This window comes from Geotrypetes seraphini, chromosome 7 (genome assembly GCF_902459505.1).
Source record: "Geotrypetes seraphini chromosome 7, aGeoSer1.1, whole genome shotgun sequence".
NCBI lineage: Eukaryota > Metazoa > Chordata > Amphibia > Gymnophiona > Dermophiidae > Geotrypetes > Geotrypetes seraphini.
Genome location: NC_047090.1, coordinates 141,129,454 through 141,156,820, shown reverse-complemented (window position 1 = coordinate 141,156,820; position 27,367 = coordinate 141,129,454). Strand labels below are relative to the sequence as shown.

At 40.3% G+C, this 27,367-nt stretch overlaps 1 protein-coding gene across 2 annotated transcripts in view; it reads right to left on the bottom strand.

Annotated features, from left to right (window-relative positions):
* The window catches only part of TMEM260 (transmembrane protein 260), a 125,886-nt gene that overhangs the window by 57,178 nt on the left and 41,341 nt on the right, over window positions 1-27,367 (bottom strand). For both annotated transcript variants that reach the window (XM_033952092.1, XM_033952093.1), the window contains exons 4-6: window positions 11,709-11,886; window positions 11,068-11,181; window positions 2,814-2,993 (exon numbers count right to left, since the gene is read on the bottom strand). In XM_033952092.1, coding sequence (XP_033807983.1) covers window positions 2,814-2,993; window positions 11,068-11,181; window positions 11,709-11,886 — 472 coding nt within the window. The remainder of the gene's footprint in view (window positions 1-2,813; window positions 2,994-11,067; window positions 11,182-11,708; window positions 11,887-27,367) is intronic.

Genomic DNA, 27,367 nt, shown 5'->3' with positions numbered 1-27,367 from the left:
AATTTGGCACCCCAACAACAATCCTTTCAAAATGTCCTATAAAAACACAGAGTTTAGACATCTTTTGGTAATGACCCTAACAAGGTAAACCACGTCTTACAGTTCATGGGTAAACATTTTGAGAAAGGAGGATCTATTTTTAGCCCATGTCTTTTGGAACTGATTAAAGATATATCTGACCATGTACGAGTTGACACATTTTATAACCTATTGTTTGAGTGACAGCAAATATCCCAACCAATCTTAAGTAGACTGTGATTGCCCCCATCTGAATACTGAACAATGAATATTCTTCTCTATCAAAATTATTGTCCTATTGTTAACTTATCCATTTTAGCAAAGCTGATGGAGGTGTCAATTGCTGAGCAACTGATGTTCTAGGTCAGTGTTTTTCAACCTTTTTACACCTATGGACCGGCAGAAATAAAAAAATTATTCTGTGGACCGGCATCGGTCCATGGACCGGCGGCTGAAGAACACTGGGCTAAGTCGTGGGCCAGACCCCGCCCATCTCTACCCAATGTCCACCCCAGACCCCGCCCCCATAATAGTACTAATTGCACCTTGCACGTCCCTTGCCTCATCTGGAAGCCTTCTCTCTGACGTTGCAAAGTCAGAGAGAAGGCTTCCGGTTCAGGCGCAGGATGCCCGTAGGAGCCACTGCCTGTGGCTTTGTGCACTGAATCAGTTAGGAAGAGGGAGCTGACTCGAAGATAACGCCGCATCGATCTCACTGTAGACTGGCGGTTGAAGAACACTGTTTTGGGCCTGATGCACGTGCTGGCCCTGTGGACCGGCAGGAAATTTCTGTGGACCAGCACTGTTCTAGATGGCTTCCATATACAATAACATTCATAATAAAATCTTAAACAGTGCAAAAAAATAAAATTGAGATATACAGGATAAATTTTGGATCCAGCACAGTCAGGCATTAGGTAAGACTGTAGTACCAAATTAGTCATAGTTTGTGGTCCTGTACATAGTTTGTGATTTTTGAAGATATTTTTTTAATGGATATCTTGTCTAACTAGATTTTTCAGTAGCTTTTGATCATGGCAATCATACTTTGGGCTCCTTTTACTAAGCTGCGATAGCGGTTTTAGCGTGTGCGCGCTAGACCTTAATGCCAGCATTGAGCTGGCATTAGTTCTAGCCGCGTAGCGCAGCTTTAGCGCGTGCTAAAATCCTGCGTGCACTAAAAACGCTATCGCAGCTTAGTAAAAGGAGCCCTTTGTTTTTAGACTGACTGGCAGGTTTGGGGTGCTGAGGAATAATGTACAGTATTCCTATATCCTGCATGTCATGAAGAAAGGAAATTGCAGTTTCACAAAAAGACAGGAATATCAGAGACCTGGTTGATGGAGTACAGGTAGGATTCTACAAAGCTCTTCACTTTTGCCTACATTATTTAATGTTTTAGTGGTTCCTTTACGAAGGATCATTATTAGAGCACTAAGTTTAATTAATTAATTTTATTTATGCAAAATTTCTATTCACAGAAACAGTCAGTGGGAGGAACTTATTCCACTCACAAAATACAAAACATAATAGTACGGATTATAGCTGAAAAAGACTACGGGGCTCATAATCGAAAGAGAAATACGTCCAAAAAATTGGCCTAAGTCGGCACTTGGACGAACACTTCTCAAATACGTCTAAGTGCCGATACTAAAAATGGGTTTTGGACGTATTTCTGAACGACCTAGGCTTTCATAATGCCGCTGAACAACCAAAGCTAAACGGGGCGTTTCGGGAGGAGTGTCATGGGCGGGAGTTGAGTTGGGCGGGACTTAGACGTACAGCATGTATAACCGAAAGTTATACAGCCCATGATCGACAGAACTTGAACATTGTGATTTAGACCATGTAAAACATGGTCTAAGTCACAAAAACCCAACTAAAGTCACCAGATAAGCACTGCAAATACATAAAACAGACCCCTACACACTACCCCAGTGACCACCGACCCTCCTACCCCCATAAAAATATTAATCCCACCTTTAAAATTCAGCCTCCAGACCATCATCACCTGGCCACCTGGCATAGGAAAGCCTAGTCGTCCAGCACAGAGGCGACTTACGTCGTCTTGGGGGTGGGTTAGGGACCCATGGAGAGGGGGACCCATGCCCATAAGCCCCTGTAATCACTGCATTGATACTTAAACACGTGCACTCCCCTATACACCCCCAAAACCCTTTTGTACTGGCATATAAGTGGCTCCTGCAGCCATAAGGGCTATTGGGGTGGTAGATAGGTGGGTCTAGGGGATTTTAGAGGTGGTTTTGGGGGCTCACCATTAACTATAAGGGAGCTGTAGTGAGATGAACACATGGCACCCTTTTTGTGAAGTTCACAGCAGTGCCCTGTAAGGTACCCCACTATTTAGGAGGCATGTCTGGGTGTTCAATCCATCACTTTGCAGATCCCTCCCACGTCCAACAGGGCTTGTTCTAGGCGTTTTGGACTTGGATGAAAAGTTGGACGGAAATGTGGTATAAAGATGGACGATTTAGCAACTTGGACAATCAGATCAGCAGGACATATAATTAGACGATTTTCGAAAGTAAAAAAATTTTGGACGTATTTTCCGAAAATGTGTCCTAGGCTGTTTTTTACTTTGGATGACTTGCAAGTTGGACGTAAACGGATTTAGATGTCCCTTTCGATTATGCCCTTTACATGTCTTGGAAAATAAGCATTAAATCAAAAAATGCCTATATCCTGCTGAAATAGATAGGTATGTATTTTGCACTACCTTAAGATTAACAAGAATTCATAGAAATGTTGGCGGTGTTTTCAAAAAAATGGTTTACCAGGTTGAATGTCCCATATTCTTTCCGAAGCAAATGAGTCAGAAATCCCTGAAATGTTGTCTGGTCTCCCCATGTCCAACGTGCATAACTGAGGTATGATGAAACAGGTAGATAGAGATAAGGCACAAAACCAGCAGAGAAGCACAAACCTAACTTCAGAGTGTAGGCCAGGGACAATTCCTGTTGGGAAACATCCAGTGTTACAATTTGAATTAAAGTGTTACAATTTGAATTAAATCAGATTAACTTAATAGATCTAGAAAGATAAAATACAAGAATTGACTTGTATACATATACCGAATATACTCAAATATAAGCTGAGATTTTTGGGCCCCAAAATGGGTGTCTCGACTTATGTTCGGGTCAACACCCACCCACCTCCCAACCCGGACTTGTTGCAAGCCTCCGGCGGGTCTGCCGTAAGAACTGGTGGGCCTGTGGTGAGCCAGGACAGGAGGGATACCTCCCGCCTCCTGTCCCCACCGATTGCTATAACTTTTACTTCCCTCCGGCCTCTCTCACATACCTTTGAAATCCCTGGTGGGTCAGCACAGAAGGGATCCCTCCCACCTTCCTGTCCCGACTGACTGCAACAACTTAACTCCCTCCCGCCTTCCCCACGTACCTTTGAAATCCCTGGTGGTCATACAGCGGGCTGGAGCAGGAGCAGTCTTCCTGCGCTCCTGCCTCATGGGCCAATAGCTGAATAGCTGCTGCAAGTTCTCGCCTCAAGTGGCAAGCACGTGAAATGTATGATGACACTGCTACCTCCTTCAACCCCAATACCACAGCCTCAAATTTCATCTTAAGAATAAAATCCAGCTTGTGGTCCTGTACATCTTTCAACACTACTTCCACTTCACTGGGGAGGGAGGTATGCTTGGCAATCTGCATCACCAGGGAATCTACCTTCGGCAGAAGAACAAAGAATTGCTATACTGGACCAGGCCAAAGGTCAATCAAGTTCAGCATCCTGTTTCCAACAGTGGCCAACCCAGATCTCAAGCTCTAGCAGACTTTATGTTGCTTTATCCTAGGAATAAGTAGTAGATTTTCCCAAGCATCTCAATTTTTTTATTTTTTTTAAATTTATTTATAAGATTTTCAATTTTACAAATAAGCATTGCTTTTTGCTACTTGCTACAGATCTAGAAATTACTTACAATATAGCATATAAAAGAAACAATTAGCTAACTTTTATTTAGTCCACAAAAATGAGGCTCAGGAAAAGAAATAAACTTCCAATCAGAAATAACAAAAATTAACTTAAGGTCACGGCATTAGATTCCCGTACTACAGCAAGATGATTACCAGCCTTTCTTTTGATCCAATAAATTCTAAAAGTTGTTTAGTCTAAAAGAAAAGAAAATTCTTATCTTGATAAGATATAAAACACTTCGAAGGAAATTTAACAAGAAATGTAGCCCCCAGAGCCAGAACTCTTGGCCTCTAGGACAAGGATTCTTTCCTACATCTCTGAGTTTTCTGAGCAAAATCTGGAAAAACACGAACATTTGAGCCTAAAAATGAAAATACAAGCGGAAGATAAATTCCCTATCACTTTCCAAGGCTAGAGCTAACAGCATGGTAGTTCTATGAATGACAACCTCAAGGGAATTTTCTAGAAATGAAGACAAATTCATGTCCACTGCTCTATCTACTGGGATTTCTGTAGGAGTAGATTCCCATTGTGGTGTCTTTATATTCAAATCATAAGCTCTAACAATTGGAGGTAAATTTTCTGATGGAATGGCCAAAGTTTCACGGAAATATTTTCTAGCCGTCTCAACTGGTGATATAATAGAACACTTTGGAAAATTAAAAAAAATCTTGTTATTTTTCCTCAGTTGGTTTTCAAAGTTCTCCATCTTATGAGAAACATAAGATCTCTCTTTGACTAGTTCCATTTGCACTTTCTTTACTTCATTCAAATTAGTTTCATGGTTCTCCAACTTTTCACTCAAATTAGTTAGAAGTATCCCCTGTTCCACCTTGGAAAAGACAGTTCCGTAGTCTGTTTTAAAAGTAGAAAGACTCATTTAAGGTTGGAGTCCATGACTGATATGGCCTGCCACAGCGCCTCCATATCTATTTTCTCTGGTTTCTTCATCTCCCCAAAACTGATAACATTCCCTCCCGAAGCACCTCTCACCTCCTCCTCTGTGTTGCAGGGAGACTGCTGATGATTCCCATCTCCACCTTCTTCCAAAGGGTTCAGTAGAAATGTCCCTCCTGTTCTGGGGTCTAGTTCTCCCTCTCAGGGCTGCAGGACTCCAGACATTCCCTGCATTGGAGTTGGTTGGGGAGGAACCAGCCTCTGCTCTGGGCTTAACTAAGCCCGATTCACTGCGCTAAGGTCCCCCAAAGATTCCAGGTTCTCTCCTGAGGTAGTTCGGGTCACTTCACCCGAACGGGCAATGACGCTCATAAGCATCGTCTAGATCAGTCATTGAGGGGACTCCATCTCTGGAGGGGCATAGCGGGGGACTCCCTTTCTCTTCCCCATATCACTGCCGGGAAAGAGACTCACAAATGCGGCACCAGGTGAGACGAGCAGCACAGCTCATTCAGGCGTCCTCCCCAGACGCCATCTTGATCCTCACTCCACCTTCCCAAGCTATCTCATTAATGACCTATAGACTTCTCTTTTAGGAAATTATCCAAACCTTTTTTAAAACCCTACTAAGCTGATTTCACCACATTCTCTATCAACAAATTCCAGAGTTTAATTACAGAAATAGCTGATGAAAATCAGTGACCATCAGGTAAAGTTTCGTTATGTCCTTAGCCACCCGAAGGGAATCCTCCGGAATCTCCCAATGGTCTGTCAACATTTTAGTAATGAGCAACAAGAAAAAAAATCCAACGAAATCTGCAGCAAAATCCACCAAAACAGGAAAAACCAAAAAAAACTGCAGACTGTGTACAAGATGCAGGCAATATTTATTGCACCAAAGTTAAAATGCAGTAATATAAAACCTTTTTACCAACCAGGGGACCCGACATGATCCGTGTTTCGGACAACACATCTTCGTCAGGGGTCCATGGTAAATAAGGTATAAAATGTACCACAAAGAATAAAGGTAACAACTATCATGAAAAACCAAGTGCCTGTATGATTCATTCAAAAAAGTCGCTGCCAAAAGTGAGACGTCTCAAAAATTCTTTGCAGTACATTTTATACCTTATTTACCATGGACCCCTGACGAAGGTGTATTGTCCGAAACACGGACCGTGTCGGATCTCCTGGTTGGTAAAAAGGTTTTATATTACTGCATTTTAACTTTGGTACAGTTAACATTTTAGTAATGTCCAGATGGGAGGGAAAGCATGAGGTCTGAGTCTTAGAAACTCTATCTTTAATTCTTGGAGAGACTCAGGAATTATCTCCAAAAGCACTGTGAGCTTAAACAGCCTGAGCACCACTGGGTTCTCTTCAAGATTCCAGGGCTGTCATCTAATCGGGACATGGTCCTCCCAGATGCGATGCAGAATCTCCTACTACTGAGGACCCAGACTGGGAAAGTAAAGGCATAGATACAGAATCCACTTCATCCCAGTCCTCTTCTAACTAAACCCCTGTCTCCTGTGCATGGCTCTGCTGTGGGGAAACTGAGCACTTAGGAGGAGGAATTTCTGGCGCTACCATCACCGTGACCCCCGAGTCAATGCAACCAGTGTAATTCAAGTACACTTTGTACATCATACTAATAACGTCTGGAGTAAAACCCTGACTAGGATGTTGAGGGCCCTTGCAGGCTCTCCCAGGTTCCTTTCTGGAGTTTAATGGCAGATACAAGACTTCAGATACTTCACCAAGTACACATTTCACTATTTCCTAGCTCCAACTAGGATATTTGACATGGAACTCGAGCCATCTGGAGCCCCATACGACTAGATGAGGCTAAGATAGTGGCTCTTGTCCATTTCACATGCCACACAGCACGTGGGACACATTCCTCAGTCAGCCATTCAGCACAAATCTGGCATGAATCCTGGATATCCTGACCTGATGAGTCCATCTAGACCAGGGTTGTCCAACTTAGGCCCTTGAAAGCCACAATCCAGAATTTCCCCCAATGAATTTGTCTGAGATCTATTTGCATGCATTGCTTCCATTGCATGCAAATAGATCTCATGAATGTATTCATTTGGGAAATCCTGAAAACTTGACCTGGCAAGAAAAGAGGTTGAACACCCTTGATCTAGACTAATTTTGAGGCAAATCGAGGTATTTTGAGGCAGATAGGGGCTTTTATTCTAAAATTGGGAAATCCAAGATGACTACCATGGCAGCAGCAATTGTGGTGCCAAAACCTGCCCTTGGGAGCTAAATAGTCAACAAATCTAGGAAATAGGATTTTAGAGATGGGGGACCCTGTTTCTTGCCAAAGAAACCTCCAAACATCACTTTTGTAGACATAAACACACATACACACACACACACAATTTTTCTCATAGGCTATTACAGCCTGTACTCACTGGGAGCTGCCTGAACTGAAACTGCAACCAGAGAAATGGAAGGACTTCTGTCTCAGACAAGCTTGGAAAACCAGACAACTTGTTTCTTCAGACTGCCCCTCAGTCCTACCGGCCAGACAAACTTCAAACCCCCACCGGAATTTTTGCATGAAGTCAGGGGGAGGAAATGCAGTCAGCACCCAATTCTGGTGAAAATCCACCTTGGGGCCAATCAGTCTGCGCTCATGTTTTCTGCGGACAAAACCTGGAGTGAGCCTTATTCCCAAAAGAATGGCCCCTGAGCTCCCAGACTGGCCTCGCAGGTGCCCTGCAAAGCAGGCTGCCTCTTGGCTGCAGACATCTCCCACAGTCTGTGTCCTCTCGCAGCCAGAGATGTTTCATAACCGAGATCCTTTACAGCATCGAAAAGCCTCCTGACTGGATAAAAATCCAAAATTAAAGGAAAAATAAGCATGAAGAGAGGCTCTCTCACATGAAGAGAAAGGCTCTCTCACGTGTTGAGAGAAAAACTGAGGAATTACAGGACAGCCCAGAGTGAGGGGAGGCAGGGCAGAAAAATGTAAATGAGGCTCTCTACACAGGATCTTGTAATTGGAGGTTCACAACCCATAGGTTCAAAACTGATGTTCCTATTGCACTAGAATTACATTTTCTCCATTGAGAAAATTGGCCATTTCTAATCTTTTAGCCAGGTTCAGATTCATAAAAACCGCACTACAGTTTTGTAAAAAAAAAAAAGGGGGGGGGGAAATTACTAATTAAATATATGGACACAGCATGCGGAAATTAGTCTGCATGGGTACAAAAAAAGCAAGTTTTGCCTTATCAATTTATTAGATTTTTTAAAAAATTTAAACAAGTAGATGACAGTGAGCCAGTTGATAAGGCGTATTTCTATTTTCAGAAGGTATTTAACAAGTCTTCCATGAAACACAGGGCTCCTTCTACTAAGCTGCGATAGCGGTTTTAGCGCACGCTGAATTGCCGTGCGCGCTAGACCTTAACGCCGCATTGAGCTGGCGCTAGTTCTAGCCGTGTAGCATGGGTTTAAAGCATGCTAAAATTCTGCATGCGCTAAAAATGTTATCGCAGCTTAGTCAAAGGAGCCCATAGTTCAGGAAATTAAGAAAGTCAAGTGCCAGGCAATGCAAAATAATTTTACTACAGGTTTAAAATCCTGGAGTTGGGAGTCAACCCCCCCCCAAAAAAAAAAAATAAAAGTATTGGAGTCAATGTGAAAAATACTAACATTTTCAGCTCATTAGGCCAGCAGCTGCCAAAAAATCAAACCGAATGAAAAAAATTATTTGAAAAGGGATGAAGAAAAAAAGAAGCCCAGTGTTGCTCCTTGTGATCCTGGGCAAGTCACTTAATCCTCCATTGCCCCAGATACCATAGTTAGATTGTGAGCCCACCGAGACAGATAGGGAAAAATACTTAGGGCTCCTTTTACAAAGCCGCGTTAGCGGTTTAATGCACGTAATAGCGCATGCTAATTTTCCAGCCACACTAGCCGCTACCACCTCCTCTTGAGCAGGCGGTAGTTTATCGGCTAGCGCAGGGGTTAGCGCGCCCTAAAAATGTGTGTGCGATAAAGTCGCTAACGCGGCTTCGTAAAAGGAGCCCTTAGAGTACCTGATTAGATTATGAACTGATTAGATATGATTGTGAACCGCTCATATGGCTGTGCCAATAAGTAGTATATCAGATATAAAATAAACTTGGGATTATGCCTCTGTTTAGGACAGTATTATGACCACACCTTGTGTATAGTGGCATGTAGCTTTGATTAAAATATAGAACTAAACAAGCAGAATATCAAAAAAATAATTTATCACCACCTAAAGAATTATTAGATGATCTTCCATACTATGATAAATTGAATAACCAAACTGGGAGAGTGTATTTTACCAAGATGTGGTGATCTTTCCCGTATCAGAGGACATCATTAAGATAAGTGCAGGTTTCCTACACTTTTTAAAGTATTTCTATCTAAAGAGACTTTGAAAATATATTTATTTAGATGCCAGAGCACTGATTGCACTTTAACGGAGTTTTTCTCTAACCGAGGATGTGTTTCCTATGACAACTTAGTAATTGGCACAGTAGTTTTATTCTCGGGGAACACTGAGGTCTTTTCTCCTTAATAGGAACCTGCTCTAAATAATCTCTGATAACGGAAGTTATTGAATGAATATCTTTAGGTGGTGATATGTAGCTATGGTTGCCAGATCTCAAAAAGGACATGGTGGATCCAGAAAAGGTTCAGTGAAGGACAACAAAATGATAAAATGGATAAAACACTTCTCTTAGAATGAAAGGGCAAGTTAGGGCACTTTGGCTTAAAAAAGAGACAACTGAGAGAAGATATGATAGATGCTTTCAAAATTGTGCATGAGAAAGAATGACTATATAATATTTACTCACCCAAGATGATGTTGTAGATCACCCTTAATACCTTGTAACTAAAGGTGTACCAATCAATTATTCATGGCCCTCAGAGATGCCACCCAGGGATCAACACGATCATATCCCTCGGCTTTACACACCCAATCGTCATCGGGTCAATATCTAATATCTAATGTGAAAGTGATATATAGATCTTGACGTTTCTTTTTTTCTTCTTTTCTTGTGTATAATAAACTCTTATTACTAATCTTAAAACAATAAATATAACTATGAGTTTAAGGTAGATACTTAGCTTCACCGGGATGGTAAGTAGCAGTTGGTAAGGGATACATAAGCCAACATGTTTCACCCCTAAGAAGGGGGTTTCTTCAGGGCTACTATCCCTTTAATGCTAGTTGTACACGGCTGGCCACCCGATCTAAGTTTTTTTAAGATGCATCTTAAAAAAACTTAGATCGGGTGGCCAGCCGTGTACAACTAGCATTAAAGGGATAGTAGCCCTGAAGAAACCCCCTTCTTAGGGGTGAAACATGTTGGCTTATGTATCCCTTACCAACTGCTACTTACCATCCCGGTGAAGCTAAGTATCTACCTTAAACTCATAGTTATATTTATTGTTTTAAGATTAGTAATAAGAGTTTATTATACACAAGAAAAGAAGAAAAAAAGAAAAGAAAAAAAAGAAACGTCAAGATCTATATATCACTTTCACATTAGATATTAGATATTGACCCGATGACGATTGGGTGTGTAAAGCCGAGGGATATGATCGTGTTGATCCCTGGGTGGCATCTCTGAGGGCCATGAATAATTGATTGGTACACCTTTAGTTACAAGGTATTAAGGGTGATCTACAACATCATCTTGGGTGAATAACTAATAGCACCTTGTAAGAAAATATTGTTTAAGCCTATTGTCCTAATTATATAATATTTACAACACAAACAGGAGGACACACAATGAAAAAAATAACCAGCAGACTGAAAAATTGTAGAAAATATATTTTCATGTGGTATATAAACTGTGCAATCTGTTTCCAAAAGTTGTGGTCAAGGTGACTAATATAACAGGGTTCAAAAGAGGTTTGGAAAAATTCTTGGAAGACAAGTCCATATAAAATTATTAGCCAGGTAGACCTGGGAAGCCAGCACTTATCATTGGAAATGTGCTATGAGAATTTGATCTAATTTTTTGGTATCTGCTGGCTACCTGTAATCTAGACTAGCTGCTGCTGGAGCTAGGATGCTGGATTTGATGGCTTTTGGTCTTACTCAGCATGACTAATCTTATGTTCTTATAGAAAAAAAAAGGAAATAACTAGCTGTTGGAAAAGTACATCAAATGTCAACATTAGGAAACATACCCTTTCTTTGAAGTGCTGAAACAGAACCCACAATGCAATGCATAGTACATAAAGCACTATGGTGTGCTGATTGCACAAACTAAGCCCACAACAAAAGGCTCCAATTTTAGATATCTGAAAAAAAAAAAAATTACTATGTTAAAACTTTGTTCAAATGCAACAATCTTTCTAAAAGGTTTTGTTAAAAAGTGAAACAAACATTGTTAAGGTTGGTCTATAGAAGCAGAGGTTATATCAAGAACAGATGATCAGAAAAAGAAATGACAAAAGCTCTAGAGAACAAAAGCACATAAGAATTGCCGCTGTTGGGTCAGACCAGTGGTCCATCATGACCAGCAGTCCGCTCACGCGGCGGCCCTTAGGTCAAAGACCAGCACCCTAACTGAGACTAGCCCTACCTGAGCACTTTCCAGTTCAGCAGGAACTTGTCTAACTTTGTCTTGAATCCCTGGAGGGTGCTTTCCCCTATGACAGACTCCGAAAGAGCGTTCTAGTTTTCTACCACTCTCTGGATGAAGAAGAACTTCCTAAAGTTTTCAAATTACATTACTAAAAATAAAATAATCAAAGTCAAACTAGATCAGTCATTTACATGATTTTACTAAGAGCGCAAAATGTTTGTTTAGGTTAAAATAGGTTACCTTTGATCTCTCCTTTGTAGTGCTTGCTTCCTGAAACTGTACAGTCAAAGCCATAAGCACCCCCACAAACAAAGTGTTCAGGGTAAAAACTTCTGCTGCAACGGACCACTGCCATGTTAGTCGCGAAAAGGAAAACATACCTCCAGCAAAAATTCCTCCACTGTATGAGCCTGAAAGCCTGCAAACAAAAATACATACCCACACTTTGAAAAGAAAAGGATAATACTGTACATACATAATTCCAACTAAGAAATATAAAGAAAAATATATATACATTGGTACCTCGAAATCCGAATGCCCCAGAACTCGAACAACTTGGAATCCAAACTATTTTTTTAAATTAAATTTTGCCCCGGAATCCGAACGCTGCTTTGGAATCTGAATGAACGTTGCTCAGCCCAAAGCTTCCTCTCTGACGCACCTTCTTGTTTCCTCCTGGGTGGTTCATGTCAGAGGGAAGCTTTGGGTTGAGCACCGCTTGCAGTTGCCGTTCTTGCGGCCTATGTCAGCGGGGGCCTGATCTTGCTGTCTATGCCGGTTGGGGTGCCTTATCTTGCTTTCTATGCCGGTTGGGGTGCCCGATCTTGCTGTCTATGCCAGTGGGGGGCCCGATCTTGCTGTCTCTGCCAGGGATGCCCGATCTTGCTATCTATGCCGGTGGGGGCTCGATCTTGCTGTCTATGCCAGTGGGGACCCGATATTGCTGTCTCTGCTGGGGGGGGGGGCAATCTTGCTGTCTCTGCTGGGGGGAGGGGGCCCAATCTTGCTGTCTCTGCTGGGGAGGGCCCAATCTTGCTGTCTCTGCTGGGGGGGCCCAATCTTGCTGTCTCTGCTGGGGGGGGCAATCTTGCTGTCTCTGCTGGGGGGGGGGGCAATCTTGCTGTCTACGCCGGTTAGGGTGCCCGATCTGAGTTTGTGGAACCAAGGAACGGATTAATCCCGTTTCTATTTATTTTCAATGGGAAAATTTGTCTTGGAACTCGAACGGGGTTCTGGAACGGATTAAGTTTGGATTCTGAGGTACCACTGTATAATAGGAAATAATAATAAATCAAGCATATAGCAAGCCCTCAAATGAAAGGGTAACCCTTTTTCCAAGGAAAATGCCCAATAAATTCAGATAATATATAAATCACCAAACATTCAGAGCCAGATTCTCTAAATGGCGCCTAAAATATAGAGCAGTCACTCCTGATAGTGTGAAAAACATGAGGAAGAACCTAGCGAAGCTTATGGAATGGTCTGAAATTTGGCAACTAAGATTTAATACTAAGAAATGCATCGTAATGCATTTGGACTGCAAAAATCCAAAGAAATTTTGTGCACGAAGAGGAGCAGAACTTGGGTGTGATAGTGTGTGATGATCTTAAGGTAGCCAAACAGGTTGAAAAGGCAATGGGGGAAAGGCGTGGCTTGGAGACGAAGGAGAATGGTCGGGTGACTGAACTGCTCTGTAAAAAAGGCTCAAATAAATAAAATATAGCTACAGAAAAACATTTGAAATTCATTAAAAAGACGAGGATCAACAGCATAATGGCATCGGGTAAGCTGACAAAAGCTAACTCAGTAGGAGGAAGTAATAAAAGATCAAAAATAGAGCCGATAGCCCCCTCTAAAGTTCCATTGCCAACGGATGAGACAGAAGATATTGACATTGTTAAGGAACTGCGGCAGATAAAAGAAATAGTTTTACAAAATGCAAAGAATATACAGGAAGTTAAAGAAGAGCTGGCAGGGCTTAAATTAAGTTTGAAGATGGTGGATGTTAAAGTGGAGCAATTAGATAAGAGAGTGGAAAAAACAGAAAAAGAAATAGCTCAATGCAAGAGAGACTGTAAAGAAATAGAAATATTAAAGAGGGATCTTGAGGACGTTTCCAATCGCGAAAGAAGAAATAATTTAAGGCTGATTGGGATCCCGGAAGGGGTAGAAAAAAATAATCCTATTGCCTTTCTTGAGCAATTTTTACCAAAAATTCTACCTCTGACAGTTAAATTTCCTCTGGAAATAGAGAGGGCGCACAGGGTCCCGACTAAAAGATATGATAATCAAAAGGGTCCGCGTCCTTTAATTTGTAAGCTGCTCCGTTATCAACATGTGGAGGAAATTATAAGACTGGCAAAAGAAAATAAGACCTTGAAGTGCCAGGATTCTAAAATATATATAGTGCCAGATTTTGCAAAAGCAACAGCTCAAAAAAGGAAAAAACTGCTTGAATTGAGACCACAGCTTAGAGCGATTGGAGCAAGGTACGGTTTAATGTACCCAGCTATTATGAGGGTCACTTTTGCAAATAAAACTTCAAACTTTGATGATCCTTTGAAATTAAAAGAATTCTTAGAGCAATGTGAACAGCCTATGAATACATAAACTGAGACTAGAATTTAACAGAAGGATTGGAGTAAGAAATACTTTGATTCTGAGATGTTTTTTTTTTTTTTTTTTCTCTCTTCATTTGATTTTTTATTTGTTTTGATTGGTTTCTGATATAGAATATTTTATGGAGAATTGGACTTTGGGAGTTACAGTTAAAAATGGAACAGATTTGAATTGCTGATGGAACTGAATGGAAGGATGTGGATGCAAGGATTCTATGATGACATCATTCCACATGCTATGAATCTCAGGGATATTAATGTGAATGAACATTCTGATGTCTCTGATTGAGGTGGATATTAAAAGTTAAATATAAACTAAGAATGACTGGCTCTAATTGTTGAAATTAGGCTCCCTACAGAAGTTAAGGCAGTTTTAAGTAACATTTCCAGCCCTTTATCTGATATTGATGTTCCAGGCAATAAACAGCAATTTATAGGATCCTGCTATAGACTCTTTTTGAAGTGCTGGAATATATTGATCTCAGCTTTATAACATTCTTGACACTTTAGAATTGAATATAGTCTAGCTGAGGTCAAAGAGCACTTTATATTAATAGAAACACTCATGATTTCAAAGATTAAGGAAAGGGCGGTAGATGATGGAGATTTCCTTAAGTGCATAAGACACTTTACAGGAAAAGAGGTGGTTTAAACAGAAAAGGAATTGTATTGGATGATTACTTAAACTGCGCTAAAAAAGGAAAGAATCTGGAAATATGAAGGAGACAAAAGCCTGATTGCAGATAAATCCTAAATTTTAAAGAGAATATAAACTTATTAAAAAAAAAAATGCAAGTTGTTTGGAAGAAGAAGTGACTTGAAAGAAGTGAAAGAAAGATCAAGGAAAGTATGAGATGTAAAGGATAAAGCAGTATCTAAACAGGATTTAAGAATAATTTCACTATGAATTGACTGTAAAGCAAAGAACATCAGATTTCTTTTGGATTGACTCTTCAGTGTATGAATGACTCTGTAGAAACATAGATGACAATTTAAATATAATGAAACTGGAAAGTGTGGTTGGATTTATTCAGACTTTTAATATGACTATAATATATTAAAGGAACTGAAACTGTTTAGGGATTTTATGAAAAAAAAAAAAAAGGGAATGAACGATAAAAATATATGCCTAATAGTGATGAATTAGTTAAAACAAGCAGCTGATATAAAGACATGAAGAATTGAAGAGATGGGGAGAAGCTGAATATGCTTGGAGAGTTTTTCTACACAAAGCGGAAGATTGATGAAATTGTTTATTTATGATATATAATGATATATTTTAATATCACTTTAATGTTTAAGGTTAAGAAGGTGATTTTAGATTAATTAAAGGGGGTATGCAATTAGAAAATTGAATAATTTATTAACATGTAATTTCTTTTCACAGGAATACAATAATATTGATTTATTTATTTGTAGTAAATTCAATTTAATATTAAAAGATATTGGTATAAGAAAATGAGGTTCTTGGGCATGTGAGGGAAAGATTCTGAATCTATAGATGTTTTATAATTTAAGGATAAGTGGGGAGGGGAGTGAGGGTGAAAGAAGAAAAGGGAATGGAGAAAAAAGGGTGGAATAGGGGGGGAAAAAAAACATAAAAAAAAAAAAAAAGGGGAGGGAGGGGAAGAAAAAAAAAAAAATAAAAAAAAAATAAAAAAAAGGATTTGAACTTAGGAGATTATTTGAAAGATATTATATTATATAATGTAGCTTATTAAGAGTGATAAATGATGTATATGGCAGAGCCTGAAGGGAGCTTTTTGTCACCTGATTATATATGAGCGTTTCCAAGTTTGCATTATTAATTGGGGGGGGAAGGGAGGGAGTAGGGAGGGGAATGGGAGGAAGAGATGTTGGTATAATATTTATTAAAGATTTTGTGAATTGGGGGAAATATGTTGATAGAGAGATAGGGAGGTGTTGGGGGGAAGGGGACCGAGATAATTTACAATATGGATATAAGGAAAAGGAGTATAATATGATATTGAAGTGGAGATTCTTAGATATTAAATTTTTATTTGTGTAATGACTTTCAAAATATTTTCTTTAAATGTTAATGGCCTGAATCACCCAGTAAAAAGGAAAAAGGTAATGTCATATATCAAACAACAGAATATAGATATATGTTTTCTGCAGGAGACACATTTGTCTGCGATAGAGTCTATGAAGCTGTCAGATAATTGGATAAAACAATGTTTATTTGCACCAGCGATAAAAAAGAAGGCAGGAGTAGCAATATTGATAAATAAAAAATGTACAGCAACGTTTAATATGATTAAGGCAGATCCTCTAGGAAGATGGGTACTTGTTGACATGAGCATGGGCAATAATACAATGGCGTTGTTAAATGTATATGCCCCTAATTCGAATCAAAATGAATTCTTTAAGTCTCTACAACAATTAATTTTACCACTGGCTACTACTAATTTAGTGGTGGCTGGGGACTTCAATGCTGTTATAGATCCAATAATGGATAAAAAACCAAGTAGAATTATGAAATCAATGGGGTTAGATAATTTGATACAATCATGTAATTTAAAAGATATATGGCGTATTCTTCATTTTAATGATCGGGAATTTACATTTTGTTCACATGTTCATCAATCATTTTCAAGAATTGATTATATTTTTGTTTCAGATCAGATAGTACAGAAAGTTGTAAAAGCTGACATAGAACCAATAATAATATCTGATCATGGTGGTGTGTGGATAGAAGTTAATTTAGTAGATCAAGATAATTCTAAACCGATATGGAGGTTTGATAATACATTGCTTGCTGATTCTAAATTTTGCACAGAATTTCAAACTAAAATTAATGAATATTTTTTACTTAATGATTTAGAGGAAATGTCGATTGGAATTTTATGGGATGCTTTCAAAGCAACTATGAGAGGACAAATTATATCATATTCTGCATATAAAAAGAAACAGCTAAGAAAGCAATATGTAAATATGGAAAAAGAAATTAAAAATTTGGAATTAAAATTGGTTAATAAATGGGAACAGGAGACATTTCAAATATTGTTAAAAAAAAAATGTGAATATAATGAAATTTCCTCTGGGTTAGTAAGGAAAGATATTTTTGCTCAGCAAGCGGTATATTATGGTAGTGCAAATAGGGCTGGAAGATTATTGGCAAATTATTTAAAGCAAAGAAAAGGAAGGAAAAAATAAACATAATTAAGGATGAGTTAGGCAATTCACATTCTCAAATTGGAAATATATTAAAACAATTTTTAAAATATTATAAGTCACTGTATTCTTCGGAGTCTTATTTAAATAAAGAGAAAGATGGGTTGGATTTTTTGAGTTTAATTGAAGGTCCTAAGGTTCCTGATCATATAAAAGGAAGTTTAAATAAACCTATATCATTAAAAGAGTTACAAATGGCATTGAAATCCCTTAGAGTTGGGACCGCTCCAGGTGGAGATGGATTTACAGTAGAGTTTTATAAAGAATTTCAAATTTCCCTATTACCATATTTATTAAAATTATATCAGGATCAACTGAATAAAGGTTGTATATCAGGCACTATGGCAGAATCTTTAACTATTGTTTTGCCAAAGCCAAATAAAGATCCAACATTGGTGTCAAATTACAGGCCTATATCTTTAATAAATGTAGATGGTAAATTATTAGCTAAGATTTTAGCATTAAGATTGGCTAAAGCTCTTCCGCATATAATAGGAATGAATCAAACTGGATTTGTTGCTCAGAGACACTCTTCTAATAATACTAGACTGGCATTTCAGATATATTATTTAACAGAACAAATTAATGATCCGGCTTTTTCGGTATCACTAGATGCTGAAAAGGCTTTTGATCGTGTAGAATGGAATTTCATGTATCAAGCTATGGAGTGGTTTGGTATTGGATCCGGATTTATACAAATGATTCAAACACTGTATAGCTCCCCAACTGCTCGCTTATATATAAATAATAATATTTCAGATGCTTTTAAGTTGCAGAGGGGAGTTAGACAAGGTTGTCCATTATCTCCTTTGCTCTTTGATATAGTTCTTGAACCCTTATTATTAGCTATTCGACAGGCAAAGGACATACAGGGTATTCCATGTGCTGGAGTGGAATATAAAATATCTGCTTATGCAGATGACATCTTGCTTCATTTGAGAAATCCGGAAACAACAATTCCATGTCTACTGAAGGTAATAGATACATTTGGAAAATTCTCAGGATACAAAATAAATTGGACTAAATCAGAGATTTTACCTTTAAATGTGCATTGTACAAAAGGTATATTTGATTCTTTCCCTTTTATATGGAAAGAGGATGGAATAAAGTACTTAGGTATTTGGTTGAATAAAACACTCGAAGAGACAATGAGAATAAATCAAAAAATTTTATTACAAAAAGTAACAGAGATGTGTGAGCAATGGAATCCTTTACATTTGTCCTGGTGGGGAAGAGTTCAAACTGTTAAAATGATGATTTTGCCTGTGGTTTGCTATCAATTGGGAATGATACCAGTGTTTTTTCAGGGGTCTTTCTATAAAAAATTAAATAGTATTCTGGTTAAATTTATTTGGCTGGGTAAAATTGCAAGAGTGGCTTTAGTGTCTTTGCAAAGACCAATTGAGGAGGGTGGGGTAAATTTTCCCAATTTTTATAGGTATCATCAAGCCTATATCATGCGCCAAGGTATGTATTGGGTCCTCCCAGAGCTTTTGGAACAATTACCAGAGTGGTTAAAGATGGAGAGATCACTTATCTTTCCACTTAGGCTTGATCTTTTGCTTGGTATAAAAATGCCTAGAATACGTAAGGACAATAGAGTATTAATGGATACTTGGAAAACATTAAGGTTTATAGACAAATTAACTACTGATTCTATTTTAAAATCGAAACAACAAACTATTTGGGTAAACTCCAAGATACAAATAGGCGGGTTTAAGGTTGTCTGGAAAGATTGGATTAAAGCAGGTATAAGATCATTAACGGAAATAATTGATAATGGTAAGATGCTTGAATTTTCACAATTGCAACATAAATATGGTCTGAATAAAAAACAAAGTTTTAAGTGGTTGCAATTGAAGCATGCTATTCAGGTGGGGTTCCCTGAATGGAAATCTTTAAATGATCATTACAGCTTAGAATTCTTATGTTTCCAGGCAAATTTTCTGGGTCATCAGGCCGCAGAGTGGTATAAAATTATATCTAATTATTTGAATAAGAAGCCTAAAAATGGATTAAGAGATATTTGGAGCATTGAGATTAAGCATCAAATTAATGCATCTCAATGGCCACGTATTTGGTCTTGGAGAATTAAAGGTACGATGTCAGCATCTATTAGGCAAACATGGTTCTTTTTGTTGCATAGAGCATTCTGGACCCCTACTAGATTACAAAAATTAGATTGCTCTAAGTCTAATAGATGCTGGCATTGTAAAATTGAAATTGGAACTTTAGACCATCTTTTATTTTATTGTCCATGTATTCAGGCATTTTGGATATCAATATGGGATCAAGTCAATATATTGATGGAAAATCATGTAGCATTATCCTACGACACAGTGATTTTTGGAATGTGTATGAGGGCCAAAAGTCAAATATCTGCAGCAAACAACAAATTATTGATGATTCTTACTGGAGTGGGAATTCAACAAATAACGACTAATTGGAAAGACTGTTCTAGATTGAATTGTAGTTTTTGGTGGAACTCAGTTTGTCATATGTACAAGATGGAAAGATTTCTTGCAGTACAAAGGGGGTATTTTAAAAGGTTTCAAGAGGTGTGGAGGCCATTAATTGATTATTATAATGATTAAGATTTATTCCTTTTCCTTAGAGGATAATTTATAAAAATAGGGTGGGGTGGGGGGGATAAGATAATTTAGTTAGCTAACGGTATATTTCAACTGATTAATGGATATAAGAAACATGGTATATAGGTATGAATAGAAAAAGAAAGAGGGTAAATTTATTGGAAATATGTTGTTATGAAATATAAGGGGATATATGTACTATGATGAGATATATATTGTTGTGCATCACTTTGTATAATAAAATGAATAAAGAGTTTGAGGAAGAAAGGGTGGGGGGAGGGACAGATTTAATGTAAGATTAATTGTATTATGAAAGAGAGATGTATAAGTATGTATAAGTTTGGACGAAATATTTTGTTGATATGGGAAGGGATGGGAGGTGGATGGGGGTATTAAAACATGTATAATAATATTGTTTAAGAATGTCAAGTGAGTTATGTGAATTAATTGTAATAATATTGTACACTTGTTGAAAGAAATAAAAAGGAATAAAGAATAAAAAAAAAAAAAAAAAGGCAATGGGGAAAGCTAGAAGGATGCTAAGGTGCATAGGGAGAGGTATAGCCATTAGGAAAAAGGAGGTACTGATGCCCCTGTATAAGACTCTGGTGAAACCTCATTTAGAATGTTGTGTACAATTCTGAAGACCATGTAAAGGGATGAAGAAACAACCAACTGGCCACTCTACAAATCTTGGCCGGTTGAATGGATCGAGACTTCGCCCACGAAACTGCAATACCTCTGGTCGAGTGAACTTAAGGAGAAACTAGCGGCTGCTTCCCACAGGCAATGTAATTTGCTATGTGGATCCTTTCGTATTCAAATTAAAGTCTTAAAATTTGTTCAACAAGGCATTTATGATAATCTGCCAGATTATCTGGCTAAATGCCTGCTGCAGTACAAACCATCCAGGGCACCAAGATCTGAAAATCGAATGTTGCTTGACAGGGAAATTGAATGGTGTTCGATATGTGTGAACTAAACAAAAATCCTGCTTTTCTATGGCTAGGCCCGTTCTGAGGAACGCTATGACTGGCACTCTGAGGTTTTGTGATAATTTGCTACAATTTAGAAAATTGCTCAAAACTTACTTTTTTGCACATGCATTTTCTGTTAGCTCTATACCTCTCATCGATGATTATGTTGCCATCATTAAGACCCTCATATGATAGTTTTTGTATCTTTGACCTCTGCTTTTTACCTGTTATGTATTTGGTCTCGTAAGACTGTATGTATTTTGAGCTGTGTATGTGAATTGTGAGCCGCTTTGGTAAAAAAAAAGCAATTAGAAATGTTTTAAATAATTAAATAAACTGGCAATAGAGGCCTTGGACACTGGCCTATCTCATCGAGACTGGCTAGTCAGGACAAACAGATGGTCAGAAAGACAGAAGTTAGTGGTCTTCTTTAAGTAATGGAGGAAAACTCTCCGCAGATTCAGTTTCCGTAAAATCATATCCTTCTGCTCCAACCCTTTGGGACAAAAAACAGGCAAACAAACTTTCTGCTTGACATGGAAATCTGAAACCACTTTCAGAAAAAAATTAAAGAATTATACGGAAGGAAACTCCCGTCTCTATGATCTGGAGAAAGGGCTCTCTACAAGAGAGCCTGCAGCTCAGAACTACGCCTTGCTGAACCAGTTGCCACGAAGAACAACTGTACGGTTCAGAAGGAATACATCCTTAAGTGGCTCAAAAGGAGCTTCCACAAGCCCTTTCAGAACAACCCTAAGATTCCACATAGGAAAAGGCTGTTGCAGGGGTGGCCGAAAGCAAAACACCCCCTTGAGAAGTTCGATCACATCTGGATGAGCCATAAGTGCACTGGAACTGTAGTGTACTCTGAAACAGGAAAGACTTGCCACCTGTACCATGAGGGAAGCTACCACCAGGCCCTTCTTTAGACCTGCCTGAAGGAAAGCCAGGACCACTGGAATGGGAGCATTTAATGGTTCCACCTGGGTCCTGGCACACCACAGCTGGAAAGCCTTCCAAGTCCTGGCTTGTTATAACAGAGTGGCAATGACTACAGCGGAGTAACCCTTCCAAATCAAGGCCTGGCACTCAAGAGCCATGCCGTAAGACCAAAGCGCTGCGGGTTCTCCATGGGGACTGGACCCCGAGTGAGGAGGTCACAATGAAGAGAGAGCTTAAGCTTCCCATCCAGGCGAGATTCATACAGAAGCCACATATTTGCTCTGGTCCTGGGCACAACCTCCAGGAAGGCTGCCATGGATCCCAATACTTAAAAGTAAAGCCAAGGAGTGGGGTTTGGAAGCACCAAGAGGTCCCTGATCTGTTTGTGAAGCTTCTGTTCATGTAGCTCGGGAAATCCCAACCAGCCTCCAATTCAAGAAGGCATGGCTGAAATCCTAGCAACAAAGGGACTTCTTAGAAGAGGGGCTGGTGTAAGAACCCGAAGCTTGCCGGCATCTAGGATGCTAAAGTGTTACCAGAATCCCTGGGAGTATCACAGGGCGGAGGATGCTGAATTCTGGTGAAACCTGCATGAGGGACATATGCCATCCAGAGAGAGACTTAGGACAGCAGTCCGTAACACTAGTCATAAGGTCATACAGCCCCTTGTCAAACAGCATCTGACCTTTGAATGGAAGCCTGCTCAGTGTCGCCTTAGAGGCCAAATCTCCAGCCAAGTGGCAGATCCAAAGCATCCTATGAGACAACACTGCATAAGCCAAAAACTTGCCTAGAATTATGTGAGGTCATTACAAGGCATCTGCTACATAATTTACGCCCTCCAGCACAAGCTGGGGGCGGGCATCCTCCTCCGCTCAGAGCACCCGGCATAATTTCATGTGACCAACATGCTGCAAATGAAGCTGCTGCTGCCACCTTGATGCCCAAAGAATCCATCTCAGAAAGCATCTTTAAAACCATGTCCACCCTGTGATCCTGGAAGTCTTTAAGCAGCACTCCTCCTACAGTAGAGAGGGCTGTGCACTTGGTGACCTGAGTCACTGCCAAATCAGCTTTGGGTTGTTCAAATAGCTGCTGAAATTCTATGGGACACTCGATGAAGTTACAGGGAAATACTTAGGAGGACATTTTTTTTTCACTCAGAGAATAATAGTTAAGCTCTGTAACGTACTGCCAGAGGATGTTGTAAGAGCGGATAGCTGGTTTTAAGGAAGGGTTGGACAAGTTACTGGAGGAAAAGTCCATAGTCTGTTATTGAGAAAGACATGGGGGAAGCCACTGCGTTACCCGGATTGGTAGCATGGAATATTGCTACTCCGAGTAAGGCTATTCTTATGTTCTTAAGTTCTAGATATAGCCTGTGTAAGTCTCTCCAGAATGTCCCACTGTTTCGAGACTAGGGCAATGAGAACTGGATACACAGGAAAAAAGTATGTCAGAGCCTTAGAGTGGCTCAAGACAGTACAATTAGGGTTGACCCTCCAGCTTCAATACCTTTATGGCGTCCATAATAAAATGGTGGGTAGACGCTAACTGAAATAGCCGGCGTATGGAGGGGTCATCACCCTTATCAAGGCTCCCTAAGGTATCCTGACGAACTGTTCCACAAAGGGTATCACATCATCCAGGGTGGAGGCAGTGACTGGCATCAAAAAGTCAAAGTTTCAGTGTGCCAACTAAGGCAGTCTGGGTCTGTAGGAGCCTGGGCAGAGGGTACCCATGCAGGGACCCCCGTCAAAGAAGGCACCAGCTTGGAAGCATGTGGTGCACCTGTTGGGTGCATTGTATGAAATGGGTCCATAAGATAAGCTCTCCACATGAGCTGGTTAAAGCTCAGGGAAAGGTCACAAACCTGGGCAGAGGCAGTGTCCCGATGGACCCGCAATGTGACCTGTAAAGAGTCCTTGGACTCCGAGCGCTTGCGTTTGCCCCTCCGCCAAAAACAGACACCGGGCGGGATATTTTTCCATTTTTCAGACCCACTTTGTCTCCCCAGCCCTAGAGGACCAAGAGGAGGTGAGGTTCGAAGCTCCTACCCTCTCTCCTCACACACTGCGGCACGCGGTAGACCGGCGCAATACTCATATGAATTCAGTAATCAGGGACTGAGGAGTCCATCCCTGCTGATTTTATGCAAAATCAAGGGGGTTTTGAGACAGAAAATATATTTTGAGAAAAAGATCAATAAAATCCAAGATGGCCACTGCCAGTAAATTTGTGCCAAAAATGGCCCATAGAAATGATTTGAAAAAAAACCAAACACCACCAATTTTGGGGTTTTGGAGATCCGAACTCTACCCATAGAAACCGTCAAAACCGCTGTTTTAAGACCACCCCAATTCTCTCACAGTATAAAATGGAGGTGTACTCACAGTCTCTGAAGTGCCATGCCTGTCAGCTCTTTACACTGCAGCTGAAGTGAAGGGAAAGGAATTTCTGCCTCAGAAGTGCTCCAGACAGTCCAATCCTCAAGATCTTTGGGCTGCCCGTGGGACCATGGACGAAACCTCCACCCCCTCACAGCCTGCACCCTGATGGCTGTTACTCAGGATGCAAACAGCCTGCGCTTAAGTCTCTGACAAGGTCAGAAGGCAAGCTAGCTCCCAGGGGGACCCTGCCTGAAAGGTGGCACACAGCAGGCTAGTTTCATAGGTTCACATGAAGCTTGCTCTATGAAACTGCAGTCCAGCTCAGCAGAAACTGCTTCCTTTCCCAGGCAGAGAACCACTCCAAAGGGGTCTCATGGCACCAAAGCCACTGCAAAAAAATGAATTTTAAAAAAATAAGAAAAAAGCAGAGCAGAAAGACTTCTGCATGGTTCGCTTGCAGAAATGGAAACTGAAGGGAGCTCTGGTTTCCTCAGCCATGTAGGAGGAGCAGATGAAGAAAATGTGTGGATTTTTGCAAGTCCCGGTTCACGGGCATGGATTGAACACCTACTGTACAGACTCCGGAGTGAATGTAACAGAAATATATTTTGTGAAACAGGTATCCTGCCGGAGATTTGAAGTTCTTGAGAGTTTGTGAATGAAGAGGAGTACAGATTATTAATGACAGCCATAAAAATAAATAGATTGAGTGCTGATTTGGAAGATAAGCGATTTTTTTCTCTCATCTGAGTTCATGATGGCTGGGACATTAACAAAACCACAACACGGTTTTTAGTGACGGCAATGCAGCTCCAATGCTCATAAGAATTCTACAAGCATTGGAGCTGTTACCACCATGGCTGGTGCTAAAAGTTGTGCTACAGTTTTGTAAATGGAGGGGTAAGTTCTTTTTGAACCTCGTTGTGCACCTGATAGTATAATTAATAAGAAATGAATGTTGGTGGAGGGTTTTTTTATGACCAATGATGGAAATAAGATGCTGGTTTTGATGGACCTTTGGTCTGTCCCAGTATGTCAACTCTTATGTTCTTAATAGCATGACAAATATGCACGCTAACTTGTGTGTTAACTACATACAGTGGTGCCTCACACAACGAACTTAATTGGTTCCAGGAGCAAGTTTGTTATGTGAAACGTTCGTTATGTGAAACGCGTTTTCCCATAGGAATACATGTAAAAAAAAATAATTCGTTCTGCAGCATAAAATATGCTAAGATGACATAAAAAAGATAAATTTTTTGTTATTATTTTTATTTAGATACATCTAAAAACATACATCTCCCTGTCCTTTTACTTCCACTATCTTCCTATCCCATCTCTATTCCCTTTTGTCCCTCTCCCCATGATCAATCATCTCACCACCTCTCTCTGCCCTCACCCTCAGGGTTCAAGATTGCTTCCACTCTTTTTCCTGTTGTTCTCTCTGCCTGTCACCCTATGATTTAGCATCCCTTCTGCCCTTGTCCAATATTTCCCCTTCTCTCCCTCCCTCTCATCCCCTGCTCCAACATGTGCTTTCAGCGGCCTTCTCCCCCCTTAAGCGTCTTTTCTTCTCCACTCCACCTTTCCTCCCTCCCTGCCTCCACCTTTGTGGCGCTTTTGCACCCGACCGACAACAGAACAGGCCCGGTCGGACAAATCTCCCTGTCCTGTAGCCGCGAATCTAAATTACCTTCTTACAGCAGCTGGATTATTGAAGCTGCTGTAAGAGGTAATTTAGATTCGCGGCTACAGGGCAGGGAGGTTTGTCGGCCGGGCCTGTTGTCGGTCGATCGGGGGACCTGACCAGCTGTGCACATTCTTCGGGGCGGACCGCCCCCTCCCCCCTCTTTCGTTCGCCATTACCTTCTTCCTACCTGCCCTGCCGCAGCCGCACACAGCCGAACGGAAGTCTTCCTGATGTCAGCGCTGACGTCGGAGGAAGGGAGGGCTTTGCTTAAGCCCTCCCTCCGACGTCAGCGCTGACATCGGGAAGATTTCCGTTCGGCTGTGTGCTGCGACAGGGCAGGTAAGGAGAAGGAGACTACCCTCGCGGCTCGACCAACCCCGCTGCGATCCAACCCCGCAGGAACCCCGGACTTCGTTGTGTGAAACGAAGTCCGTTGTACGAATCAAGACATAAAGTTCGTTGTGCGCAGCGTTCGCTGTGCGAGGCGTTCGCTGTGCGAGGCACCACTGTATTTTGTTAGGAGACAGGAACTAGAGCATACCAAGGGTGGAGAATGGGCATGGTCTGAATAATGCAATGAGCATTCAGTACTTAACACACCTATGTGCCTGTTTCTATCTGCCTGTATCTATCTCCATCTGTCTCTCTCTTCGCATGCATTTTATGGTGTCTCTTTCCCTCCATTTTGTGAATGGGGATAAGTTCTTATAGAAATTCTTTATAACATTATCTTTGAGGGTTTTTCAAAAAGTTTCCACGGGAAATGGTTGGGGTTGGAGAAAAGGTAAGAGGGCCTTTTAGTAGGATGCTGGGAAAAATGTATCACAATAAAGGGTGATTATGAGGAAAAGTGTAGTGATTTGCTTTTGAGATATTTAATAAATAGTGTTTAAAAAAATAAAAGTGAGGAACCTTTTTGAAGATCCCTCACATAACAGGTGTTCTCAGAGGACAGCAGGGCTTGAATCCTCAGGAAACAGTAACCCTTTAACTTTTTCTGGAAGCATTTAGGCAGAGTCACAGCGATGCACACCTGTTCCCATCTACCACTATTGTGTGGGTCCTTCTCAGTCTATTATTACCTAAAGAAGTACAGCTCCTTGGGGAGGTGAGAGGGTTGTAGAGAACACCTGCTACAAATAAGTAATTTTGTCTTCGCCCAGGGCAAGCAGGACTGTGCATCCTCAGCTATGGGACTCTCAAGCTACAAGCTCCCTTCAACAGAAAGGGGGAAACACACAGACACCAGAAGTTTTAATGAAAACAGGTCATCTTTATTAATTATATTATTCTTTTTTGGGGGGAAAGCAGCCTGGAGCTGAAAGAGAAGGGCTTAGGGGGGAAAGAGTTAGATTTTATTCTCCAAATAGGTAATAGAGGACTGTTTTGACCAAATTTATTGCCACGGATATTAAAAACAGCAAAGGTGGTCCAATAATCATCCAAAGCACATTCATGTGAAAAGGTTTTCTGTTTGCAAATTTGTTCTTGATGAA